Source organism: Myxine glutinosa, chromosome 2, assembly GCF_964187855.1.
Source record: "Myxine glutinosa chromosome 2, kmMyxGlut1.1, whole genome shotgun sequence".
NCBI lineage: Eukaryota > Metazoa > Chordata > Myxini > Myxiniformes > Myxinidae > Myxine > Myxine glutinosa.
This window is the reverse complement of record NC_136262.1, coordinates 104,674,738-104,692,004: the sequence shown is the minus strand read 5'-3', so window position 1 is coordinate 104,692,004 and position 17,267 is coordinate 104,674,738. Positions and strand designations below refer to the sequence as shown.

Here is a 17,267-nt window from a genome sequence, read left to right as displayed (position 1 = left end):
TTTAAGTACACCATGACATTCATGCCCGGACTCGCAATGCCAGTTACTGAGGTTAAGTCTTGTTGCGTTTAGAGTTAAGTATCTGAAAGTAATGTCTTTATACATAAATGGCATCAATGTAACGTCTGTGGATTACATATCTTCTAACAGACACACATTAAAGCAGCACACCAAACCTGTATGCAGCAGAGCCAGGCGTCATGGTGGTATGGCAACGATCCGTCAAAGGTCGATGGAAGCTGCTTGGCATCAACACGCTTATGCAGGCTCCTCAAGGTCGGCATCACCTCGTACTGCCAGAAAAGAGAATGCCACATTGAAAATTTTCAGCATTACAGGAAGAACATTTCATTTTATTATGTAGGATAAATGAGGCAGAAAAACATGGTTACTTAATGAACAAGATGAAAAATACCTAAAATGTCATAGCCCCCACCGTGGTTTTAGAAATTTGGCTGTACGAGTTAAAGGATATCAGTCGACCATCTTTGGTCGGATGACAAAACAAAATATTCTGCATATGTATAATCATTTATTGTCTTTGTGCCAAGTTTGACCAAAATTGGACCATGCATGTCCCATAATTAGATGGGGACACGTTTAAATAACAAAATGGCCGCCAGTCGGCCATTTTGGATATTATCTTGAGAAAAAAATTACGTGCATATTTATCCCATCGTTCGTTATCTGTGTGCTAAATTTTAACAATATCGGTAAATGTATATCCGAGAAATGGTTGAGGACGTGTTCAGCATTGGGTTTTTTTTACAACTAAAATGGCCGCCAATCTACGAGTCGGCCATCTTTGATCGCATCACAAAACAAAATGATGTGCATATTGTTACGTGTTCCTCCCCGACCTCCTGGTCTCGGTATACCTCCGAACCCCGGGAGGAATCACGGCAGAAAAATATATATTTCCGTGTCGAAATCAATAAGGAAACAACACCAATGATTATGAACAAACCAATAATATACAGGGGGCTGCAAAAGTAGGTATACAGTAAGGATTATACCAGTATTACCAGTATTATAATAGTGGTGCTAGGATTCATTTAATATTAGAATTCATTTAATTCATTAAAATCATTATTACCATTTTAAATATTTTTATTTTCGTAATTTTTTCTATAATACATCTTTTATTTGCAGGTGAAGTGGAAATTTAACGATGGCTGGTAATTCAACAGACTAGGAGCGCAAATGGATTTTGAAACAGTACTGGAAGACAGAGAATAGTGAACGTGTGCGAGAGCAGTGGCGAGAAACATTTGCATCGCCTCCACCAACGAGGCTCACGATTTACCGGATACGTGACAAATTTGAGAGGACGGGGTCTATCCACAACTCGCCGAAGAGTGGTCGACCAGTCACCGTGACAACGCCAGAGAATGCAATGCAAGTCGATCAACACGTGTATCTGAACATGCTGACGGATACAATCATACCACAGGTACGCGAACAACAGCAGCAGGACGACTTCTACTTTCAGCAGGATGGGGCGCCACCGCACTTCGCACTCACTGTGCGTGCGCTACTTGACAAAGAATTTCCCAACAGGTGGATTGGACGTCGGGGAGCCGTTGACTGGCCACCACGTTCGCCGGATCTCACCCCTATGGACTTCTTTTTCTGGGGATGTGTAAAAGACAGGGTTTTCGCACGCAAGCCACGTTCTGTTGATGCCATGATTCAGTTAATACGGGAGGCTTGCCAGGAAATTGATGCTGATAAAGACCTTTGTGCCAGACTGTGCATGGGTGTCCACACTCGACTAGTGGAGTGTGTGAATGCTGGGGGCAAACAGTTTGAACATTTGAGGGATTAATATGTTTATTATTGATATGTTTATTATTGATATGTTATTATTGATATGCTTGTATAATCAATATAATACGTTTTGTGCGCACGTTTTGTTTTTCATTACTGTATACCTGGCGTCAAAACAAACGGCCTGCCGGGGCCGCCCAAAAGTCGGGCGTGAGGGGCGCATCCACTAATGGAACACCTCTCGCTTCCCAGATCGAGGGCCACGTGGTCAGGAGAACCTCGTCCCTTCTGGTTGCCCTGCCGTTACCTGCACCCTGGTGTTGGGCTAGCGGCTAGGGTGTCGGCTTAGGATCCTAGGATCCTGGGTTCGAAACCCGGTCGATCGCTGAATTAACGCCAGGGGGGTTGACTCAGCCTGTCATCCTTCCGAGGTCGGCTAATTGAGTACCAGTTCACTGGTAATTCCCTGCTTCTACCCTGCTGCTCCTGGACTCCGTGTCCTTTCCTCCTGACAAGGTGGAAAAGTTTCTGTCAACCCTCGACTCTGATTCTGCAACTGGACCCGACGGCATCAGCCCACGGGTCCTAAAATCCTGCTCTGCTGCTCTATCTCACCCTCTCTCTGTTCTCTTCACCCTCTCTTTTGCTCAAGGTCAACTGCCATCTGCTTGGAAATCAGCCAACATCACCGCTTTGCACAAAAAAGGTGCAAAAACAGATCCTAGCAACTACAGACCAATCAGCCTTCTCCCAATTATCAGCAAAGTCATGGAATCCATCATTGCTTCGGATATGAAATCTTTCCTCTTCTCCAATGGCTTGATCTCTGATCATCAATTTGGTTTCAGACCAGGTCACTCTACTCTGGACATGCTGCTTCTGCTGTCTCAACAATGGATGGAGGTCCTCAATGCCAAACAGGAAATTAGAGCCGTCTCCCTCGACATATCACGTGCCTTCGACACGGTCTGGCACCCCGCTCTGCTCACCAAACTCTCCTCCTTTGGTATCCATGGAAATCTCCACGCATGGCTGGCGGACTTCCTCTCTAGTCGTCGTCAACGTGTGGCCCTGAATGGGTTTCTCTCATCTCCTCTTCCTGTTCAGGCTGGAGTTCCCCAAGGCAGTGTTCTGGGCCCCGTGCTTTTTCTGGTCTTCATCAATGATCTCTCTGACTCTCTCGAAAATCCTCTCTATCTCTTTGCTGATGACTCCACTCTCTGCCGCTCCATTCCTCTTCCCTCAGATCGGCAGTCTGCTGCCTCCTCACTCTCTGAAGACCTGGGCAAAATCACAGACTGGTCAAACAAGTGGAACATGTCTTTCAATCCTGACAAATCTCACTCTCTTACTATGTCTCTCCGAAAAGATCGACTGGACAACCCTCCCATCTACTTTCTCAACAATCCTCTCCAAGAAGTTCTGTCGCTCAAGATTTTGGGTCTCACTATCTGCCATGATCTTTCTTGGGAAAACCACATTTCCAAGCTGGCCTCCAAAGCCAGTCGCCGACTGGGCATCCTCCGTCGTGCGAAGTCCTTCCTCGGCACACCTGAGCTCCTCACCACACACAAGGCTTTCATCCGCAGCTCAATGGAATACTGTTCTCCCCTATGGGCCGGTGCTCCTGCCTCACACCTAGCTCGGCTTCACGCTGTTGAAACCAAAGCTTTCAGAATTATTGGAATCTCCCGCGATGAATCTATCTCTGAGGGCCTTTCACTCACTCACCGCAGGCAGGTAGGTGGTCTTTCTGTCTTCTACCGACTCCTCTCCGGCCTTGCACCCCCAGCTCTCTCTGTGCTCTGTCCCCCAAATATTCCTACAGGTCGCACAAGATCTGCCAGCAACCCTCTGATGGTTAAACTGCCGAAATCTCGGCTCTCTGCTCACCTTCACTCTTTCATTCCTCTTTTCTCCCGCCTCTGGAACAAACTCCCTCACTCCCTTCAATCCCACTCCTCCCTCCAGGTCTTTAAAACAGCTGTTCACCACCATCTCTTATCTTCCCCCATCCAAAACCTTGATCTTTTCTACCCCCGCTAATTCACCCCAGATCCACCTTGTTTGAAATTCCAACTTCTTTCCTGCAAGTCCTGGCAGTGTCCATATGTTTTATACCTCTCCCACCGCCCCCTTCCCACGCCCCCCCCCCCCCAAAGCCCTCGCCCTCTCTCAGATCTCTCGATGTCTCTCGGTCCCTGCTCTCAAATGTTGTGTTTGTGTCCTTCCCCCTCTCTCCCCATCTTGTCTACCGCTCCCTATGTTATATGTTTTATGTGTCGGTTTGTCTTTCTGTGTGATTAATATTCGCTCTTTCACGAGCCTCGATCTTGTATACAAAAAAAAAAAAAAAAAAAAAAAGGCGGCAAAAAGGGTTGGCGTCAGGAAGGGCATCCGGCCGTAAAACATTGCTTCAAAAAGGGGACCGAAAAACAACAACTACCACGGTTCCCGAAAAAGGCCAATCCCCGCTTGCGGGGAAAAATGGCCTCTAAAGGTGATATACCTACTTTTGCAGCGCCCTGTATTATAAATCACACAGGAATAACATTACCACCAATGACAACATTACCACCTTGGTGCCGCCCAAAACGGCACCAAGGCGCACGCGACCCAAAGCGGAGAAAAGGGTCACGTGGTTAAAGTGGCACAAAGGCGCACTAACGGCGATTGGGAAATCCAAAGGCACCCTCCAGGTACGAACTTTCACTGTTCACGGTCGGCGAGCCGCAAAGTAATCGTCAGAAGCCTCGGTGCACACACACACACCACAGATACGTCTGAACGCGGTGGAAACGGTTGACGAAGCAAGGAAAGTTTTCTCGACGCGCGAAGCGCACGAGTCAAAATGGCGGACGGCTCGTACTTTGAGACGTAATCCCACGACGATAGTCCTCGGTCCTCGCTCGTCGTTTTCCGGTCCACGATTTCCTGTATCATTTTAAGTTAACCTTTTTAACTTTAGATAGCTGTTCCTGAATAATAAACCTTTTGAGAATAATAATAATACCTAATATCAGAAACATGTCAAGTGGGTGAAAACCCCAATAACGGAAGTTACGAATCCGTAACAATATGTATACCGTCATATGTTGTCTTTGTGCCAAGTATGAACAAAATTGGTCCAAACATTTCCGAGATATGGTTGCGGACACACGGACGGACGAGATCAAATCCTTAAGCCTCCATTTCTGACCAAGTCCAACGGCGGCTAATAAAACACTGTGTATTACCAATGAATCTTTAACAGCCACGATTATTCCTACCTTCTTGAAGGATTGGCTGAGGAATGTTTTGAGGCCAGGTATTTCACAAACCAGCTGCCTGGGCCTGTTGTTTGACTGAAGTTGATTTGGGTGAAAATTTGTCATTTGTTATTTGGGTTTGTCATTTGGGTTTGTCAATTTGTCATTTGGGTGCCAACCGTAACTCGTTAAACTATTTGGAAAAGACACCGTGGAATCTTTAACGTGTACCAAACGGCCAGTGCTGGCAGACAGGGTTCTCTGGTTTGACGTCCTTCCGATGGACGGAGCAGACAGAGATGCAACGCCTTGCCTGTGAAGCACCAATCTGACAGTTTATAGTGGGGATGGGAGTCAAACCCAATCGAGATAGCTCAAAGGAAAGTGCGCTACTTCTGCATCATGTTCGACTATTTACATGGAGTACAAAGTACAACTAATATATAGTGGTACTCAACATACAGGGTAAAAAAAAAAAAAAAGCTATATAAAAATGAAAAAAAAAACATTTTTTAATAAAAAAATAAAATAAAATAAAGTTCACAAAATTGAATACAAATTTCCCACGGGAAATTGTGATGTCATTCCAAATGACAAAACAAGGACACTAGTAATGAGAAACGGAATAGTTATTCATATCAAAACATAGCAATTGTACGACTGAGATTCAACATTCTCCTTACCGCATCATAAGCACAACAGCATCCGTCGGCGTACCTGAGGAATGCACGACCTTTCCATTTTGACTGCAAATTCCTTTTCTACCAGGAGCAATGTGGAGTGCACACTTCCTGGTATTCGGATCTGCAATCCCAGCAGACAAACGTGATATTTTGTTGCTATTGTTGTTGTTGTTGTTGTTGTTGTTAAGAGCATGACAACCCTTTTTCAAACTTGTTCCATCAATCACAATTGGATTAATATTATGGGATAGGAGACAGAGGATACAATTGGGAGAAGGGAGACGAGGGGCATGTAGGCCAGTGAAGTGATGCGAATGGAGGAGGAAAGGTAAAGGACATTAGGAGGAGAGGGGAGAAAGGAGAATGTATGAAGACAGAAAACGGTGAGAAGCGGAAGGGAAAGTTGGGGATTGAAAATTGGACCATCTCTTGCCCACACAACATGCAATTATTGGCCCAAAAGGTGAACCTCAGACTTGCTCACCTGAAAATCAGCAATGGCTTTCGACAGAAGCTCCGATGGGCCTGCCTTTCTTGCATCAACCACGATGGCAAGGCCCTGCTCACGGACGTCCGTGCTGAAAGCAAATCCCCCAGACACATCCAAGCACATCAGGCTCAAGTAAGACTATTAAATTATGTCACTACTGAGATTATCTTAAAGGCCGCATGACTTGTCATAGCAAGCAGGAACATTGAAACCACACATGTTACGATCATTAACAGATGCCAGGCAGACATTTATTATTTATGTGTTTTCCACATTTGTCCTCAGGCCAAAGACGATTGACAATCACATTAAAGGCCTTAAACGCCAGCAACTGAGTCTTTAAAGAAGAGTTGATGAAACAACATAAGTAGGATGAACATATTAGACTTATAAACCATTTGCTTCATTCAAAATACCTTTAGAAACCAACACAGGGAGATAATGAGAATAAGGTAAGAATGAGAAAGGTTGTTTTTTTATATATCCATGGGTTAAGGCTCATAATAGAGCTGACTGACACACACACACACACACACACACACACACACACACACACACAAGACAAACACAACACAGCCACTGAGCTTGGGGGAAGTGACGTCACTACCGTCACTTTCACATCTCAGGATACTCTGGGTACCAGTGACGTCATAACAATGGCGCCGCTTTTCTCACTGTAGTAAGCGGGGCATTTCCTCAAGAAGAATTTCCTCCGCCCCATGGATGCCAACTGATGGGGATTTTCCGTGCTCTACCTTTGCAAGCAAGGAAGCAGCACATACCACTTTTGTTTGACTTGAACCGGTCCAAACCAGATGAGTGTTTTTTGGGAGACACCATCTCTTTACTGGATGGCCATTGGCTCCCTACAGGAGCTCATCCAGCCTTTGTCAGGTGTTGTTTTTGGTCCTTGCAGGGTGTCACAGTCACCATCCCCACGAACAAAGCCGGTGAGGGGTGTCGGTTTGGTTGCCAACAACCCGACCATGCGGCAGGTAGCACTGGATTACATGTCATCAGTGGCAGTCCCAAAAGACTGACCTGACCGAAAAGCCAGGTGGTAAATTAACTTCCAATACATCCCTTTTATCTTTCTTACTCTATTTCCTCTTTCTGATCAGCATTTGTCCAATTCTCCATTAGGCCGATCTCTTCAACAGAATCTTTCCATTGGCTGTTCCGATCGATTATTTTTCAAATATAACTGGGTTAAACCCTAAAATAACTGGTACAATTACTCCAACAGCCGAAGCAACTCTTCCATGAAGTGTGGTGCTATTTTAGTATGCGCTAAACACTATAGTATCCAGATGTATATCCATGGGCGTTGATTCGTGTAAGACAAGGGGACATGTCACTTCCCCCCACTTTTGGGAGGAGGGAAGACAGCATATCGATTATCCACCCCCAACTATTTTTTGATCGAAAAACAAAAAACATGTACAGGGTGTTTCAAAAAGAGTGATACAACTTTAAACGTTTATTTAAAAAGAAACAGAAACCTCAGTAACGTGAACCAAACATTTCTTGAAAGCTTATGACATGGTATTTTCTATCACTGATTGTTATTGCAGTAAGTCACTGCAAGAGTTCGTGAGAGGCCAAGGTGTGAAATTGGCATTTACGCAAAATCCTTGTAATTGACGTTCTCGATGTGTGCCCCTCCACGGTTCAGACAGGCATTGATCCTGACTCAAATGTTCTGTCCAACTTGCCTGTAGGTCTCATGTGGCACTGCCTGGAGGTAGTCTGACACCTCCTGCTTCAGATCATCCAGTGTGGCAGGGCGGTTGACGTAGACAGAAGGGTACCCAGGGCAACGAGGTGGTTTCTGAAGAACTGCTGCAGGAAAGTGATGGTGTATGCTGCGTTGGTATGTGGGGGTGCACCAATGCACCATCCTGCATAAATCAAGTCATGCTGGGCTGGTTTGGGGTGACCTTTTGGGCTAGATCATTATGGAACTTCTGGAGCACGGCCTGGTAGAGCTCACCATTGATCGTTGCCGTCCTGCTGTTGTCATTCTCAAACCAGTAAGGCCCTAGCATTCCCCATCTGGCATTGAAGGTGCAGAAGCATGTGACCTTAGGCCCTTTCAGGTACCCTTCAGTGATCTGCTCAGGTGGTTCTGCCCCCAGAAATTGTTGCTGTGGTTGTTGATTTAGTCTCATACCACAGAGCCACCAATTTTGTCTTCTGCTCCACTGTCAATGGCATAGTTGAGCTACGGAGCTAGAAATCCCAGGGAACAAATACCATGATAACAACACCAAACCATGAAAAGGAAAGCGGTATAGGTCAAAAAACAAAGAAATGGCAGGAAGTCAAAGTTGTATCAATCTTTTTGAAACATCCTGTACACTCAAAAATGAATACGCAAAACCCGCCCCCTCACTCCCCACCTAGGCGTTTCCACCCCAGTACCGCTCCTGGTGGGAGAGCATATTACAACGGGCTTCCATCTCGATCATTTTCGCCTTCATTTTAGATTTTCAGACATTATTTTCAGTCCATCATGTTGCTTTCGGCTCGACTAAACAAGCTCCAGAGGAATTCCGATGCTTTATTTCTTTTTTCCGTCTTGGAAAAACGTCAGCAGCTTGTGGGACATACAGCTGCTGTTCTCAGTACTTGCTCATCTAATTGGATTTTTAAGTCATTCGACTGTTCCAATTCCTTCGATTTTTTTTTGTTCCTATTCCTTTATTTTTTTGGCTGTGCAGTGCAACAAAATGAAGTTGACCCCTTCCCCCATCCCCAAAAAGTGTTTTTCCCAGAAAAGGTAGCATATGCAGCCATGAAGTGCTGAGAACCCTAAAGTTTCCGGACGGCTTTCCTAAGGGCTCCGGAGCCAAAACCATGTTGGCTTCTAACTATGCACTCACATGTTCACTCCCCTCCTCCCTCCCCACCTTTCCATAGCGAATGACGCACTTATGGAAGCATTGGCTTTATTTGCAAGCAAAACAGGTCTGGTTTCAAAACGAAAATAAGTCATTGCAGTTGGGCTACCTGTCTTGTAAAAAGAGGAAGTTACATGACAAATGCATAATACTACCAACTACTCCTACTGGAATAACCTTTTTTTTCTTCTTTTTTTTGGATACAAGATCGAGGCTCGTGAAAGAGCTAACATTAATCACACAAAAAGTCGAACCGACACATAAAACACAAAAATAATGGGAGCGGAAGACAAGATGGGGAGAGAGGGGGAAGGAAACAAACATAACATTTGAGAGCAGGGACATCGAGAGAACTGTGGGAGGGGGAGGGCTTGGTGGGAGGTGTGAGAGGTATAAAATATATGAACACTGCAAGGACGTCCAGGAAAGAAGTTGATATTTCAAAAAAAGTGTATCTGGGGTGAATTAGCAGGGGTAGAGAAGATCAAGGTTTTTGATGGGGGAAGATAAGAGATGGCGGTGAACAGCTGTTTTAAAGACCTGGAGGGAGGAGTGGGATTCAAGGGAGTGGGGGAGTTTGTTCCAGAGGCGGGAGAAAAGGGGAATGAAAGAGTGAAGGTGAGCAGAGAGCCTAGATTTTGGCGGTTTAACCATAAGAGGGTTGCTGGCAGATCTTGTGCGACCTGCAGGAATATTTGGGGGACAGAGCACAGAGAGAGCTGGGGGAGCAAGGCCGGAGAGGAGTCGGTAGAAGACAGAAAGACCACCAACCTGCCTGTGGTGAGTGAGTGAAAGGCCCTCGGAGTTAGCTTCATCGCAGGAGATTCCAATGATTCTGAAAGCTTTCGTTTCAACAGTGTGAAGCCGAGCTAGGTGTGAGGCAGGAGCACTGGCCCAGAGGGGGGAACAGTGTTCCATTGAGCTGCGGATGAAAGCCTTGTCTGTGGTGAGGAGCTCAGATGTGCCAAGGAAGGATTTCGCATGACGGAGGATGCCCAGTCGGCGACTGGCTTTGGAGGCCAGATTTGAAATGTGGTTTTCCCAGGAAAGATCATGGCAGATAGTGAGACCCAAAAGCTTGAGCGACAGAACTTCTTGGAGAGGATTGTTGAGAAAGTAGATGGGAGGGTTTTCCAGTCGGTCTTTTCGGAGAGACATAGTAAGAGTGTGAGATTTGTCAGGATTGAAAGACATGTTCCACTTGTTTGACCAGTCTGTGATTTTGTCCAGGTCTGCAGAGAGTGAGGAGGCTGCAGACTGCCGATCTGAGGGATGAGAAATGGAGCGGCAGATAGTGGAGTCATCAGCAAAGAGATAGACAGGATTTCCCAGAGAGCCGGAGAGATCATTGATGAAGACCAGAAATATCACAGGGCCCAGAACACTACCTTGGGGAACTCCAGCCAGAACAGGAAGGGGAGATAAGAGAAATCCATTCAAGGCCACACGTTGCTTACGACCAGAGAGGAAGTCCGCAAGCCATGAGTGGAGATTTCCATGGATACCATAGGAGGAGACTTTGGTGAGCAGAGCTGGGTGCCAGACCGTATCGAAGGCATGTGATATGTCAAGTGAGATAGCTCTGATTTCCTGTTTGGCATTGAGGACCTCCATCCATTGTTGAGACAGCAGAAGCAACATGTCCAGAGTAGAATGACCTGGTCTGAATCCAAATTGATGATCAGAGATCAAGTCATTGGAGAAGATATATTGTATATTGTACAGTTGTACATATATTGTACACCGCTCCTTTCCTATGCCATCTCCAGGTGGCTGAAAAGGAGTACGCGATCAGTTTTCACTCCGGTTTCTTGTTTATTTTCTTGTTTGCTTGTGCGGGTGATATCTCAGCCATCCTTTGAGCTAGGAAGCTGAAATTTTGGCACAACAGTGAGCACGTGCTTTGGCAAAAAAAAAAAAATGTGGTTTTTTGATTAATCAATTAATTGATTAGTTACTTAATTGTTATCGATTCATTAAGTACTTATTTATATCCTTTCTCTTCTGGTCATTATCTCAGGCACCTTTTGAGCTTGGACGCTGATATTTGGACACAACAATGACCAAGTGATTTGGCTGTAAAGGTCTTGGGGGAAGACCGTGATGATTTACAATATTACCGTACTTAATTATTTAATTATTCGATTAATGACTTAATTGTTTTAAAGTTACAGATTCAGATGACACGGTGGTCGTTTATGTATTCTGTTCGGCAATTGATGAATTATTTAATTATTTTATGTTTTTGTTTTTTTTCATTATTATTCATTTATTTATTTTCTTTCTCATCTGGGCAATATCTCAGGCACCTTTTGAGCTCGGAAGCTGATATTTGGACATGATGAATCAATTAATCGATTAATTATTGATTAATGAATCAATTAATTATTTAATTTTTTCAATTAATGACTTGTTTAATTATTTTTCAAAAAGTTACAGCTTCGGATGAAGCACTGGTGGTTTAGGTATGATATTAGCCAATTGATTATAAAAATATTTTATGAACATAATTTATTGATTTTAATTATGCAATTAATCAATCAATTATTGTACACCTCTCCCTCCCAACGCAGTGTCTTTATTTAAGTCACTATTGGTGGTATTGCCGGGTGCCAAAGGCGACCTGGTAATGCCGTGCTAGAGGATGTTATTTATTCATTTGGCATGTGGGCGGTGTACTTTGAATGTATCTGTACTTGTTTAATTCTCTATTATTATGAACAGTTTCTCAAGATTCATCTGACAAGAGCATGCCACAATGTAATATTTTCATGAATGTAAAAAAATAAAAATAATAATTATATATATATTGTGGGTTTATATATTGTGGGTTTGTGTATCGTGGGTTTATAATTATATTGTGGGTGTGGACGTGTGTTTGAGTCGGTGAGAGGATTGCATGTCCATCAGAGCTGAATGGGGTGTGTGCATAAGGTGGGTGAGGAGGAGGTACAGCAACGCAGTGCATTTGAAAAGGGGATACGTAAGACGGCCGGGAGAAACAGCCAGGTAGCAAGCCACAGTGTTGTATGTCCTGGGGTTGTACTTCAGCAGGGAAAGGATGTGAGGAGGAGAGTGAAATGGCCAGGTATGAGAGAAAGGGAAGTATGGGAGAGAATGGATGGAGTGATGTGTGTGGCGCTTCATAGGTTGAAAGGAAGGGTGGAAGATAGATTGAGAAAGATGAACGAGATTGTGTTTGAGTATGCATGTGTCACGTCTGGAGTGAAAGAGTGTGTCGAAAGGGGTGAAAAGGAGGCATGTTTGAGCAGGAGGCAGAGGGAGATCCATGAGTTGAGAATGGAGTTGAGGAGTTTGAATGGAAGATGGAAGAGGGCTGTGGAAGGGGAGAGGAATGGGCTTGAGGTGTTGACGAAGCAGGTGAGGATGAGGTTGGTGAAGTTGAAGAGAGTGGAAAGGATGAAGAGGCGAAGAAAGGAGAGGCAGAGGAAGAGAAAGACATTCTTTGAGAAGCCTTTTCAGTTTATGAAGGATCTGTTGGAGCCGTCTCGATTTGGTGTACTGAAGGTACCAAAGGAAGAGTTGGAAGGTCACCTGCGTGTCATGTATGCAGACACAAGGAGGAACGAAGTGGTGGAGGACATCGAAGGATTGGTGAGACCGACAGAGCCAGATGTTCCATTTGATTTGTCAGAGCCACAGATGTCTGAGATTGAGGCAGTTTTGAGGAAGGCACGGGCGGCATCGGCTCCAAGACCAAGTGGAGTGCCATACAAGGTGTTTAAGAGTTGTGAAGGCATCAGGCAGTATCTGTGGAAGGCTCTGAAGGTGGTATGGAGGCAAGGAGTGGTGCCCAGTCAATGGAGTAGGGCGGAAGGAGTTTATATTCCAAAACAGGAGGAGGCTGTGACACTTGAGCAGTTTAGACCCATGTCATTGCTCGATGTAGATGGGAAGATATTGATGAGTGTCTTTGCGGCACGGCTCTCAGGCTTCATCAGAGGGAATGGTTTTGTGGATGGTTCTGTGCAGAAGGCAGGAATACCAGGATCACCAGGATGCATTGAACACTCGGCAATGGTCTGGCAAGTGTTACAGGAGGCAAAGAGGCAAAGGAAGGATGTGGCGGTGGTATGGCTGGATTTGGAGAATGCATATGGGTCAGTGCCGCATGCCTTGATCAGGTATGCCATGGATTTATTTTGGGTGCCACGGAGATTTAGGGATTTTTTGATGGCATATTATGATCAGTTTTGGATGCGGTTTGCGACACAGTCCTATGTAACAGAGTGGCAGAAGTTGGAAGTGGGGATCCCGATGGGATGTACCATCTCCCCTATTTTGTTTGTGCTGGTTATGGAGTTGTTGATACGTGCGGTGAGTGGACATGGGAAAGAAGTGGAGCTAACCCCTGGTCAGAGGTTGCCAGCAATGTTTGCTTTCATGGATGACCTGACAGTTGTCCAACAGTCCGCTGATGCAGCAGTAGAGGTACTGGGACGACTGGAAAGGTTGATGCGGTGGGCAAGAATGGGATTTAAAGCAAGAAAGTCGAGGAGTGTGGTAGTGAGACGAGGAGTGATGGATAACATGCACAGGTTTGAGCTGGGAGGGGAGGTGGTTCCATCATTGGTGGAGGCCCCTGTGAAGAGTTTGGGAAGATGGTATACAGTGGAGTTGAATGATGTGGGAAGAGTGGAGGAGGTCAGAAACAAGCTTTTGAGAGGTTTGAAGAGGATTGATGGATGTGGTTTGCCAGGTAAGTTGAGGGTATGGTGTTTGAAGTTTGGGTTGATGCCACAAGTATTGTGGCCATTGATGATGTATGATATTGCAATTGGGTATGTAGAGAGGATGGAGGTTGTGGTGAGTGGGTTTGTGAGGAGGTGGTTGGGAGTGCCACGCTGTTTGACGAACATTGCCTTTTATGGTCAGGGTGGAAAACTCCAGTTTCCCTTGACATCATTAACCGAGGAGTTTAAGGTGGTGAGGATGCAGGAGTTCATGATGTTGCGGGATTCAAGTGATGCAGTGGTAAAGAATGCTCTCCCAGAGGAGAAGGGAAGTCGGAAGTGGATTGCAAGAGCAGAGGTGGACGAGATAGAGGAGCGGTTGCATTAGGAGGAGGTCATGGGGATGGTACAATTGGTACAGCATGGGAAGCATGGCTTCGGGTGGATGGAGCTTGAGCGATGGGGAAAGGCATGTGTGAAAGAGAGGAGGAAGATGGTTGAGAGGGAGGTGAGAAGAAAGGAAGAGGAGGGGAGATATGTGAAAGCAGTCGGTCAGGCACAGCAAGGTGCTTGGACTAAGTGGGAAGGTGTGCGGGTGAGGATATTGAAGTGGCAAGAGATTTGGAGGATGGAGCCAATATTGTTGAATTTCCTGTTGTGGGCAACGTATGATGTGCTTCCGTCACCAGTAAACTTGAGATTATGGGGGTTGTTGCAGGAGGAGAGATGTTATTTGTGTGGAGGTGTGGGAACGGTGCAGCATGCACTGAGTGCATGCTCAGTAGCATTGGCAGCAGGAAGATACAGGTGGCGACATGATCAGGTGCTGGCGGTCGTGGTGCAGATGGTGCAACAAGAGGTGCTGAGATCGAGAGAGAGAAGAGTGGAGAAGGAGACTGATGGGGGAGAGGTGTGGTTTGTGAAAGAGGGCCAAGTGGTAAGAGGTGGAAAGAGGAGGAGGTGGAAAGCAAGAGGGCTGTCAGATGCTTGTGATTGGCAGGTGGTGGCAGACCTTAAGCCACAATTGGTATTCCCAGAGGAGATCTGTGTGACAAGGTTGCGGCCTGACATTGTCATTTGGTCAAGTGCAACAAGACAGGTCATCTTAGGGGAGTTGTCGGTACCTTGGGAAGAGAACATGGAGGAGGTGCACGAGAGGAAGAGAGGAAAGTACAGTGAGCTGGAGGCAGAGTGCCGGGAGAAGGGTTGGCGAGTTTCGTGTCAGCCATTTGAGGTGGGGTGTAGAGGGTATGTTGGAAATTCCTTTTCTGCATTTCTTGCTGGCTGGGAGTGTGTGGGACAGAAAGAAGCAGGATGTGTGACAAGGTGGCCCAGGTTGCCTTGAAAGGCTCATTTTGGATATGGAGGAAGTTTATGGAGACACGTCGAATGGTGTAGGTTGGTTGTGTTTTTTTTTTTTTGTTTGGTTTTTTTTGTTACCATTATTATTTCTTATTTTGTGTATATGAGTGAGTGGGTGAGGGTGTGTGTTTTTGCATGAATTAATTTTTGCATGAGTGTGTGTTTTTGTGTGTTGAGTGGTGTATGATGTAAGGGTAGGTGGTTAGTTGGTTGGTGTTGTGTGTGCATGTGTGTGTATGGGTGTGTATGTGTGTGTATCAATGATCTGGTGTGTTTTGTTGGTGAGTGGTGAAGGGTATAAAGGGGGGTGTTTGAGTGTTCCACCATGTTTGCTTGGTGCTGTGGATTCTGGATGTGGAGGTGTTGTTGTTGTTCGCACTGGCTGGGGGTGGGGGTATGTATGCATCCAGGTGCAGTTGCTGCATGTGGATGTGTATGTGCCCCTGCTGGCCCACCTAAGCTGACTGTATCGAGGTTGAAGGGCCGAAACGGGATGATGCTGAGGACCTCGACTGAGGACCCGGTCAGAGCGGCACACTTGTGACCAGGTGTGTTCTGAACTTGTTTGGTTGGTTGGTGTTGTGTGTGTGGAGGTGCACGAGAGGTATTATTGGGAATAGAGCCTGTGATTGAAGCTGTGAAGAGGAACAGGTTGAGAAGGTTTGGTCATGTGTTGAGGAAGGATGAAAGTGACTGGTTGAGAAGTGATGGAAATGAATGTAGAAGGAAGTAGCGGGGAATACGGGGAAGACCGAGAAAGACTTGGCTGAAGATGGTGGAAGAAGAAATGCGGGCACGGGGGTTAACAAGGTATATGTATGTATATATATATATATACAGTCACGTGAAAAAGTAAGTACACCCCATGTAAAGTTTTGACTTTTTCAACATATTTCAACATACAGCGATTTGATCTGCATTTCAACAATATTGATAGATAAAGGTGATATAATGTAACAAAAATCATGAAACATTTACATTTTGTAGTCCATTGTATAATTTAAATAAACATAAATGCAAATTTCACATGTGGAAAAAGTAAGTACACCCCGACATTTATCACTACTTCAAATACCTAAAATTAGAATCAGGTGCACCAGCTCAGGTGCAAATGATTAGAACATCGATAGAGAGGATCTTAGAGGAACCTGTCTTATTTAAACCTCAGACATTTCGTTTGGTTTGCTCTTTTTTGTCGAAGTGTGCGGCGTCATAATGCCTAGATCAAAAGAGCTCTCTGAGGTCTTCAGAAAGAAGGTTATAGATGCCTATGAGTCTGGGAAGGGATTTAAAAAGATCTCCAAACAATTTGAAATCAATCATTCGACTGTCCGGAAGATCATCTACAAGTGGAGAAGATTCCAAACAACTGCCAACTTGTTCAGGCCAGGCCGCCCCAGCAAGTTCAGCCCGAGAGCAGACCGCAAGATGCTGAAAGAAGTCTCTAAGAACCCCAGAATGTCATCACGGGACCTACAGGTCGCTATTGCCACTGTTGTTGTCAAAGTTTTTTTTAGTTTTTTTTTTTTCCGACCCCGTGGAACTCAACAACGGAGAAACCGGCTTCGACATGACGATCTCTTGGAGGTAGATCGAAACCCTTCACCACTGACAGCCGAGATGACGGAATTGCAGTTGCCACGACATGCTCTGTGGCAACGCATGGGTGAAAATGGACGACATGGAGCACTGGACTTTGAAACGGTTTCGGCCATGCATGGGGGATTTGCTATTCATTGTGTCTGTGACTCTTCACCACAACAACCGCTTTCTGCATATTTAGAAGAGGCGAGTCAGGGAACCGACGGCTCCCTGGAAAGTGGCATGCTGGAGTCCACATACTCTGACTTGCAATCGGATTCTGACCGCAGTGCTGATTCTGAGTCTAATTGTGATTCTGATTCGGGGTCCGAAGGGGAGGTGATGTGGCAGCAAGACGAGTGGATTCAAGAAGGTAACGATGAAGTGGACAGTCCAGTGATGGAAGAAGAAATCTTGGTTTCTGAGTCGGACTCTGTCCCTGAAAATGCATTGGACTCGGATGTGGAAGGGATAAGCTGGGAGATGATGTCCAACTCCGATGAGCTCCTGCATGACTTCCATTTGCCACTGAGCAA

General features: G+C 45.5%; 1 protein-coding gene across 2 annotated transcripts in view; it reads right to left on the bottom strand.

The window, feature by feature from the left end:
- The window catches only part of LOC137421474 (puratrophin-1), a 137,836-nt gene that overhangs the window by 41,184 nt on the left and 79,385 nt on the right, over positions 1 to 17,267 (bottom strand). For both annotated transcript variants that reach the window (XM_068107585.2, XM_068107586.2), the window contains exons 6-8: positions 6,186 to 6,279; positions 5,736 to 5,822; positions 177 to 293 (exon numbers count right to left, since the gene is read on the bottom strand). In XM_068107585.2, the coding sequence (XP_067963686.2) occupies positions 177 to 293; positions 5,736 to 5,822; positions 6,186 to 6,279 (298 nt within the window). The remainder of the gene's footprint in view (positions 1 to 176; positions 294 to 5,735; positions 5,823 to 6,185; positions 6,280 to 17,267) is intronic.